Source organism: Triticum dicoccoides, chromosome 5A (genome assembly GCF_002162155.2).
Source record: "Triticum dicoccoides isolate Atlit2015 ecotype Zavitan chromosome 5A, WEW_v2.0, whole genome shotgun sequence".
Classification (NCBI taxonomy): Eukaryota; Viridiplantae; Streptophyta; class Magnoliopsida; order Poales; family Poaceae; genus Triticum; species Triticum dicoccoides.
This window is the reverse complement of record NC_041388.1, coordinates 693,873,151-693,883,990: the sequence shown is the minus strand read 5'-3', so window position 1 is coordinate 693,883,990 and position 10,840 is coordinate 693,873,151. Positions and strand designations below refer to the sequence as shown.

Genomic DNA, 10,840 nt, shown 5'->3' with positions numbered 1-10,840 from the left:
CCATATAGTACGTAATATATGTGGATCTGAAACCAACCAAGTACGTGACGTATGTTGACGAACGATGGTGCTGGCCTAGGCTTCGACGTCGTCGTTGTTGGAGCCGAAGGAGTGCTTGGCGGCGCCGTTCCTGAGGACGTACTGGTGGTAGGCCATGGCGACGGTGGCGCCGGCCAAAGGCCCGACCCAGAAGATCCACTGATCGGCCCACGCCTTCTTCCCATTGTACACCACGGCGGCCCCAAGGCTCCTCGCCGGGTTGATCCCGGTGCCGGTGACGGGGATTGTGGCCAGGTGCGCCATCAGCACGGCGAACCCGATGAGCAGCGGCGCCAGCACCGGCACGTGGGAGTCCCTCGCCATTCGTTTCGGGTCGGTCGCCGAGAACACGGTGTACACGAGAACGAATGTGCCGGCGGCCTCGGCCAGCAGCGCCCCCACCTTGGAGTACCCCGGCGCGACCTCGTTGGCGCCGCCGCCGTAGAGCACGTAGTGGTGCGCGCCGTGCACGGCCCTCACCATGGCGGCGCCGCAGATGGCGCCGAGGCACTGCGCCGCCATGTAGAGGAAGGCTCTGGGAAGCGAGACCTTCCTCGCCAGCAGCAGCCCGAACGTGACTGCGGGGTTGATGTGGCCGCCGGAGATACCGGCGGTGCAGTAAACGAGGACGGCGATCATGCCGCCGAACGCCCACGCGATGCCCAGTACGCCGGCGCCGCTGCACGCCTGGGCGTCGGTCTGGCGCTTGTGGCCGATGACGGTGGCCACGGCGACGTAGACGAAGAGGAGTGTGGCGGTAAACTCGGCAATGGTGGCCCGGTACAAGGACCACTTGCCCAACTCGCCGGCGTCCAGCAGCGGCGTTGGAGGAGGGTCCAGGTAGTCCTTGCTGCTCATTGTAGTGCCGGAATTAACGTTGGCCTCCGTACTCAGCTTGCCTTCTCCCGCCGCCATATTTTGATATCTATCGAGCTGGTGAATTCGGGAAGAAAACAAGGGGGAGAAAATTTGATCAATGAAGTGTTGTGTCCATAACCTGGCCAAGATGCATCCATATATATAGAGGAAGGCCACCATCATTGAGCATGCATATGCCTCCCCTAGCAAGCACTATGCATACTGTAAAAATATATATGAAGCACTATTCACAAATTACAAGCGCCATTTACTCCTTTACATTGACAAGCCATGCCTTTTATGTTTCAGTTTTGCTAAAGCACATCTAGATGCCATAAGTATTGCACATCTAAGCCATATGCCATTGGTCTTACACCGAGATTAGTGTGGGTATATTCTTTTTCCTTTTTTTATACTTGGTTGAGTCACTTGAATGTACAATAATTATGACGCATCTAAATATGCCCTAGACAGACCATTTATATTTTGCATTCAAGATACCGTAGTAATTCTACACCCTCAAGTTCACCAATAACGTCAGTCGGACCTTTTCAAATTTTGCCGGCAATACTCACCTCTTTGTTGAATATAAGACGTACATAAGATAGACACTTCTTTTAATTTTGACCAAGCTCATGTAACACAAAGACCAATATCTATATTATTATTATTATTATTATTATTATTATTATTATTATTATTATTATTATTATTATTATTATTATTATTATTATTATTATTATTGCATGGTAATATGTGTATCCTCCATATAATAAAATATAATAAAGATCATATTACAAGTCATGTAAACATCGACCTCACAAAACTGAAAGGACAGCAGAACGCTAGCCCTTACACAAAGGGACACCAGCCAATAAGAAAAATTACAATCAAGGACGAAAAATCTCCTAAGCTTGACACCGATGCCCAACACTTGCCTTTCGCACCAACATAGCAGCCAACGAAGGAAAAAATGACGAATCATCTCCTCACCCGAGCTCGACGTGGCTCAATCGTTGATATGCAGCTTTGCGGACCTCCAAGATGGCTCACTAAAGGTGAAGGCACTGATGTTGAATGAATCAGACTGGGGAAACACCCCAGACACGCCATCAAACTTCAGATCTGGAAGCTCCGCACAACTAAGAAACCGGAGGAGGAAACCATACATGTGAGCCACCAACCACGAACCCAGCACACGATCAGTCTTTCGGATGTCGTCCAAGCATATCACTATCTGCATCCGTTTCTGGACTATATCCCAAGTTCCGTGCAGGCGCTGGAGCAGACGTTGTCACAACAGCGATGCCCGATGTCGGAATTGGTGCTCCGGGGACCCAAGGAAGGTTCAAACTCTGGGGTGCGCTTGCTGAACCTCGCTAAGCCCTGCCTCGTGACCCACAACCCCACGGCGATGCTCCGACGTGTCCGAGCGAGATGAAAGACGAACAAGGAACACGACGGTTTTATCTAGGTTTGGGCCACCTTGCGGTGTAAGACCCTCCTGCTTTGTGGTTGGATTGCCTCGCGAGGTAGGATGAGTATGAGAGTACAAGGGAAGTGGGCAGCCTCCGGAGAGTCTAATAATCGGGTCAGGAAAAAAACTCTCTAAGGTGGCGCCCTGCCTCTACTTATATTGTCCTTGGTCCTCTTCCCTCGAAAACAGAAGATGGGAAGGGTTGCCACAACGGCCAGTTTGAAGGGAGACATGAGTACAACTTATCCTGACTTAAAGGTGGTCTTCGCCTGCAAAAGCCTCCTTCCATGACGCGCTGGTGGGCTCGATGATGACCTCTGTCCTGGCGAGCTCGTCGTCCTGGTCTTCTTAAATTGAATGGGTAACCATTGGGAACTGCTTAGGGAACCGGAGCGTTGTCCTTGCTCCCTTAGCACAAAAGTGGAAAACCTACTCGTCCGCGCCTTCTGGCACCCTTCTGGCTCCGCTCGTCACCACTCGCCTCACCCACGTGAAGACGCAGGGTCGTGCAGCTCCGCTGCCTGATCCTTGATTCGTACACCTCCAGGAGGGGCCTCGGGAGGCAACCTCTGGCAGCCGCCTCGCGAGGTTCTTGACGACACATGCCTCACGAGGAGAGGACCTTGTGAGGGTCTTGATCGCGAATCCCTAACGATGCGCCAGCCTTGAGCCTTCTGGTGGCGCCACGCCATCGGTTGCAGGTAGACGGGCCTTGGCACCCCTAGTCCCATGGCACGACAGTAGCCCCCGGGCGCGCGGCGTGTGCACACTACAAGAAATATGTCAACTAGTGACCTTCTCTTAGTGACCCCAGCTGAATTGGTCGTAAATCCACGGCCATTTCGCATGGAAGGGCTCAAACCCTGAAATTGCTTACACCAAATGGTCACAAAGTAGACAAGAGGTGCCAATGACCTTATTTCTACCTGATTACGACCAATATAAATGGTCATGAGGTTGTGAACGTGGATGCATTGGTACTTATTACTATGACTAGGCGCCACCTCATCAGTTTTGCCTATGTGTCATGTCTATGTGTCAATTTTTGCCCTAGGTTGTGAAGCTATATTTCTGTCATTCCCAAAATTCCCAAAAAAAGGGCATTCTTTACTATCCAAATCATTGCCTCATGACAATATTCAACTCCATTTGCCTGGTAAATCTTCCTCGAGAAATTTCCAAAGTTTTTGTTTAACTCGAACTGTTGTGAAGGAAGTACTAGCTAGGCATATCCTAATGAGCTGAATTTTTGCCACATCTTTTATATTCCCAAATCATTGCTCTCCACAAAATTTGAGCCCTATCTAACAATACATGTGAGTGTGGCTTCGACATTCATATTTATGTCCATTGTGGTACGTTGCAAAGCAAGTGACACCTAGGCTCCTCCATTTGAGCTGCAAATTTTCCAAGATAGTTTTCTTAGTAGATGATCATCCTCGGCCAAAACTCAAACCCATTGGCCATGTGCATTTCCCGTACCACTAATCAAACACTTGGGTGCTAATTCATGTTTAAGCATTGTTCGGTCTCCTCGTGAGATTCTTTTGTTGTTATTTTCTTCCAAGCATCTACCTGGGGAGTGCCAAACCTACTAGACATGCCTAGGCTTTCCAGAACGCATGGCAACGCCACGGTCACGCGGTGACCACGCGGCGGGCATGCGAGTCTACGCGCTTTGGAGTTGGGGCCCTGGGCCAACGTCCAAACTCAACGTATCACCACCAAACCATGTATTTATGCTTAAATAGATACTTATGTACCTAGAAATAATTTTTGGAAAAAATAAATAGCAAACTATGAGGCAGCTACAGTTCAAATTTGACCCGCTTCCTACTGAATCGGCGAGAATTTGTCTTTTTCACCAAAGATGGATCAAAGCTTTTGATACCCAACCATTTTGTAAATTGTGCATTAAACATGTCCTAGTAATTTAGAAAAATGATTTGGTCCAATTTTGCAACAAATATATGGTAGTTCCTTCACACAAAAAACTCATTTCGGGCACTCGAAAAATAGAAAATGAATTTTCCGTGCAAAGAAAATGAAAAATCCCTTAGGCAACATTGTTTGGAATTCCAAGGTGCACCCTTGTGCACAATATGAGATCATTTGAACAAACTATGCCATGAATGTGGCCATAAGATTGATCATTTGGCTTGAAAGCCATGAATCTTCAGGCATGATAGCTCATTTCTGAGAACACTTTTTAAAAATAATTGCCATATTACAAGTTTATTATTTTTCCTGGAAACTTGGTCACATATGATGACACAATGCGAAGGTTTTCCAATTTTTATTTTTTTTATTTTTTTATGCTTGTTTCAAAATGCGGGCAAAACGACGGGCTTGATCGTTTCTAGCTAGTTGTTGAATCTTGGAAACATTTTGATGTTTCTCTTATTAAATAGATAGTTATGTACCTAGAAATGATTTTTGGAAAAAATAAAGAGCCAACTATGAGGCAGCTACAGTTCAAATTTGACCCGCTTCCTAGTGAATCAGCGGGAATTTGTCTTTTTCACTAGAGATGGATCAAAACTTTTGACACCCAACCATTTTGTCAATTGTGCATTAAACATGACCTAGTATTTTATAAAATTGATTTGGTCCAATTTTGCAACAAATATATTGTAGTTCTTTCACAAAAAACTTATTTCGGGCACTCGAAAAATAGAAAATGAATTTTTCATGCAAAGAAAATGAAAACTCCTTTAGGAAACATTGTTTGGAATTCCAAGATGCACTCTTGTGCACAATATGAGATCATTTGAACAAACTATGCCATGAATGTGGCCATGAGATTGATCATTTGGCTTGAAAGTCATGAATCTTCACGCATGATAGCTCATTTCTGAGAACACTTTTTTTAAATAATTGTCGTATTACAAGTTTATTATTTTTCCTGGAAACTTGGTCACATATGATGACACAATGCGAAGGTTTTCCAATTTTTTGATTTTTTTGAATTTTTTATGCCCGTTTCAAAATGCGGGCAAAACGGAGGGCTTGACCGTTCCTAGCTAGTTGTTGAATCTTGGAAACCTTTTGATGTTTCTCTGATTAAATAGATAGTTATGTACCTAGAAATGATTTTTGGAAAAAATAAAGAGCAAACTATGAGGCAACTACAGTTCAAATTTGACCCGCTTCCTGCTGAATCAACGAAAATTTGTCTTTTTCACCAGAGGTGGATCAAGGCTTTTGACACCCAATCATTTGGTCAATTGTGAAGTAAATATGGCCTAGTATTTTATAAAAATGATTCGGTCCAATTTTGCAATAAATATATGGTAGTTCATTCACAAAAAAAACTCATTTCGGGCACTCGAAAAATAATTAAAAATAGATAGAAAGATCAGAAATGCATACGAATTGGTGCTCATCCATAAAATGTGGTCTAACTTTAGTGAAAATTTGTGTGATACCCTTTTGCAAAATAGTTTTGATAGCTACTTCACAAAATCCCTCTATTTTTAGTACTTGAAAACTATTTTAAATCACTGATTTTCTGAACCAATCAAAACTCTTCCCACGGATCGATGACATGGCGCCCATCCATCCATCCATATCTCCATCCAACATCCATCCATCCTTTCATCTACAGAAAAAAAGAAAAGTGATACCCCCCCGGCAGCCCAAACCCTAGACCAGATCCCCTCATCGCACCCCTCTCCCTGCTCCCAATCTCCCCCCGCCGCCGCCACCTCCTTCCCGTACACGCGCCCCTCCCGATCTTGCCGTCCTCTCCCACCCACCGCCGACCTCGCTGTCCTCCTCACCCACCGCCGCCGACCGCGTCCCTCCCTCCCCTCCCCGCATCTCCCGGCCTTGCAGCGCGCCGCCCCGATGCCAAGTCCCTTCTCGCCGTTCCTGCGCCGTCGCTGCTCCAATCCAACCCTGAATCGATTCCGGCCGCCACCACCCTCTCCTCTCCTATCCTCTCCGGACCACCACGAGCGGCGATGCACGGAGGGCGCTGGGGGGGAGGCGGTGGGGGGCTACGGAACCCCTGCCTGGCGGTGCACGAGCTGTGGGCGTCGCTGCTGGTGCACGGCACCAAGCGTGTGGAGGGCCGCTCCTGGCCGTCGCCGGTCATCGGCAGCCTCTGGATCCACGCCGCCTCCAAGGTGCCCGACCCCGACACCGTCGCCGCCATGGAGGACTTCTACCGGGAGATCTACGCCATCGACAGGGTCCACCACATCGACTTCCCCCAGCACTACCCCGTCTCCTGCCTCCTTGGTCCGTATCCACTGATGATTTGAGCGGATATGGGTATATCTACTTGATGAAACATAAGTCTGAAACATTTGAAAAGTTCAAAGAATTTCAGAGTGAAGTGGAAAATCATCATAACAAGAAAATTAAGTTTCTACGATCTGATCGTGGAGGTGAATATTTGAGTTACGAGTTTGGTCTTCATTTGACAATGCGGAGTAGTTTCGCAACTCACGCCAGATGGAACACCACAGCGTAATGGTGTGTACGAACGTTGTAACAACACTTTATTAGATATGGTGCGATCTATGATGTCTCTTACTGATTTACCGCTATCGTTTTGGGGTTATGATTTAGAGACGGTTGCATTCACGTTAAATAGGGCGCCATCGAAATCTGTTGAGACGACACCTTATGAACTGTGGTTTGGCAAGAAACCCAAGTTGTCGTTTCTTAAAGTTTGGGGCTGCGATGCTTATGTGAAAAAGCTTCAACCTGATAAGCTCGAACCCAAATTGGAGAAATGTGTCTTCATAGGATACCCAAAGAAGATTGTTGGGTACACCTTCTATCACAGATCTGAAGGCAAGATATTCGTTGCTAAGAATGGATCCTTTCTAGAGAAGGAGTTTCTCTTGAAAGAAGTGAGTGGGAGGAAAGTAGAACTTGATGAGGTAATTGTACCTGCTCCCTTATTGGAAAGTAGTTCATCACAAAAATCAGTTCCCGTGATTCCTACACTAGTAAGTGAGGAAGCTAATGATGATGATCATGAAACTTCTGATCAAGTGACTACCGAACCTCATAGGTCGACTAGAGTAAGATCCACACCAGAGTGGTACGGTAATCCTGTTCAGGAGGTCATGTTAATTGACTATGACGAACCTACGAACTATGAGGAAGCGATGATGAGCCCAGATTCCGCAAAATGGCTTGAGGCCATGAAATCTGCGAAGGGATCCATGTATGAGAACAAAGTGTGGACTTTGGTTCACTTGCCCGCTGATCGGCAAGCCATAGAGAATAAATGGATCTTCAGAAGAAGACTAACGCTGACGGTAATACTACTGTCTACAAAGCTCGACTTGTTGCGAAAGGTTTTCGACAAGTTCAAGGAGTTGACTACGATGAGACCTTCTCACCCGTAGCGATGCTTAAGTCCATCTGAATTATGTTAGCAATTGACGCATTTTATGATTATGAAATTTGGCAAATGGATGTCAAAAGTGCATTCCTTAATGGATATCTTAAAGAAGAGTTGTATATGATGCAACCAGAAGGTTTTGTCGATCCAAAAGGTACTAACAAAGTGTGCAAGCTCCAGCGATCCATTTCTGGAGTGGTGCAAGCCTCTCGGAGTTGGAATATACGTTTTGATAGTGTGATCAAAGCATATGGTTTTATACAGACTTTTGGAGAAGCCTGTATTTACAAGAAAGTGAGTGGGAGCTCTGTAGCATTTCTGATATTATATGTAGATGACATATTATTGATCGGAAATGATACTGAATTTCTGAATAGCGGAAAAAGGATACTTGAATAAGAATTTTTAAATGAAAGACCTCGGTGAAGCTGCTTATATATTGGGCATCAAGATCTATAGAGATAGATCAAGATGCTTAATTGGACTTTCACAAAGCACATACCTTGATAAAGTTTTGAATAAATTCAAAATGGATCAAGCAAAGAAAGGGTTCTTGCCTGTGTTACAAGGTGTGAAGTTGAGTCAGACTCAATGCCCGACCACTATAGAAGATAGAGAGAAAATGAAAGTCATTCCCTATGCTTTAGCCATAGGTTATATCATGTATGCAATGCTGTGTACCAGACCTGATGTGTGCCTTGCTATTAGTTTAGCAGGGAGGTACCAAAGTAATCTAGGAGTGGATCACTGGACAGCGGTCAAGAATATCCTGAAATACCTGAAAAGGACTAAGGATATGTTTCTCGTTTATGGAGGTGACAAAGAGCTCGTCGTAAACGGTTATGTCGATGCAAGCTTTGACACTAATCCGGATGACTCTAAGTCACAAAGCGGATACATATTTTTTGGAATGGTGGAGCTGTCAGTTGGTGCAGTTCCAAGCAGAGCGTCTTGGCGGGATCTACATGTGAAGCGGAGTACATAGCTACTTCGGAAGCAGCAAATGAAGGAGTCTGGATGAAGGAGTTCATATCCGATCTAGGTGTCATACCTAGTGCATCGGGTCCAATGAAAATCTTTTGTGATAATACTGATGCAATTGCCTTGGCAAAGGAATCCAGACTTCACAAGAGAACCAAGCACATCATGAGACGCTTCAATTCCATCCACGATCAAGTCAAGGAGGGAGACATAGAGATTTGCAAAATACATACGGATTTGAATGTTGCAGACCCATTGACTAAGCCTCTCTCACGAGCAAAACATGATCAGCACCAAGACTCCAGGGGTGTTAGAATCATTACTGTATAATCTAGATTATTCACTCTAGTGCAAGTGGGATACTGAAGGAAATATAACCTAGGGGCAATAATAAAGTTTTTATTTATATCTCCTTATATCATGATAAATGTTTATTATTCATGCTAGAATTGTATTAACCGAAAACATAGTACATGTGTGAATACATAGATAAACTAAGTGTCACTAGTATGCCTCTACTTGACTAGCTCGTTAATCAAAGATGGTTAAGTTTCCTAACCATTGACATGAGTTGTCATTTGATTAACGGGATCACATCATTAGAGAATGATGTGATTGACTTGACCCATCCGTTAGCTTAGCATGATGATTGTTTAGTTTGTTGCTATTTCTTTGTTCATAACTTATACATGTTCCTATGACTATGAGATTATGCAACTTCCGAATACCGGAGGAACACTTAGTGTGCTATCAAACGTCACAACGTAACTGGGTGACTATAAAGATGCTCTACAGGTGTCTCCGATGGTGTTTGTTGAGTTGGCATAGGTCGAGATTAGGATTTGTCACTCCGTGTATCGGAGAGGTATCTCTGGGCCCTCTCGGTAATGCACATCACTATAAGCCTTGCAAGCAATGTGACAAATGAGTTAGATACGGGATGTTGCATTACGGAACGAGTAAAGAGACTTGCCGATAACGAAATTGAACTAGGTATTGAGATACCGATGATCGAATCTCTGGCAAGTAACATACCGATGATAAAAGGAACAACGTATGTCATTATGCGGTTTGACCGATAAAGATCTTCATATAATATGTAGGAACCAATATGAGCATCCAGGTTCCGCTATTGGTTATTGAACGGAGATGAGTCTCGGTCATGTTTGCATACTTCTTGAACCCGTTGGGTCCGCATGCTTAACGTTCGATGACGATCGGTATTATGAGTTTATGTGTTTTGATGTGCCGAAGTTAGTTTACGGTCCCGGATGTGATCACGGACATGACGAGGAGTCTTGAAATGGTAGAGACATAAAGATCGATATATTGGAAGGATATGTTTGGACATCAGGAGTACCAGGGGGTTACCGGAACCCCCCCCCCCCCCGGGGGAGTCAATGGGCCTTATTGGGCCTGAGTGGGAGAGACGAGGAGGCGGCCAAGGTGGAGGGCGCCCCCCCCCAAGCCCAATCTGAATTGGGTGGGGCGGCCCCCCTTTCCTTCCCTCTCTCTCCCCTTCCTTCCTCTCCTACTCCAACTAGCAAAGGGGGAATCCTACTCCCACCGGGAGTGGGACTCCCCCCTTGGGCGCACCATGAGAGGGTCGGCCCTCACCTCCTCCACACCTTTATATACGGGGAGGGGGCACCCATAGACACACAAGTTGATTGTTTACCCGTGTGCGGTGCCCCCCTCCACAAATTTCCACCTCGGTCATATCATTGGATAGCTTAGGCGAAGCCCTGCGTCGGTAACTTCATCATCACCGTCATCACGTTGTCGTGCTGACGAAACTCTCCCTCGACATCAGCTGGATCTAGAGTTCGTGGGACGTCACCGAGCTGAACGTGTGCAGATCGCGGAGGTGTCATACCTTCGGTGCTAGGATCGGTTGGATCATGAAGACGTACGACTACATCAACCGTGTTGTCATAACGCTTCCGCTTACGGTCTACGAGGGTACGTGGACAACTCTCTCCCCTCTCGTTGCTATGCATCACCAAATGGATCTTGCATGTGCGTAGGAATTTTTTTGAAATTACTGCGTTCCCCAACAGAGGCGGCCTTCCTCAGTCGTGGCGCACTTGTTGGCGAGGTTGAACAGCGGCCATCATTGA

General features: G+C 45.9%; 1 protein-coding gene across 1 annotated transcript; it reads right to left on the bottom strand.

Annotated features, from left to right (window-relative positions):
* On the bottom strand, positions 1 to 995 carry LOC119298495 (aquaporin PIP2-3-like). The gene has a single exon (XM_037575877.1). It carries the CDS (start codon positions 952 to 954, stop codon positions 76 to 78), a length of 879 nt encoding a protein of 292 aa, XP_037431774.1. The 5' UTR covers positions 955 to 995; the 3' UTR covers positions 1 to 75.
* Positions 996 to 10,840: the final 9,845 nt, after the last annotated feature.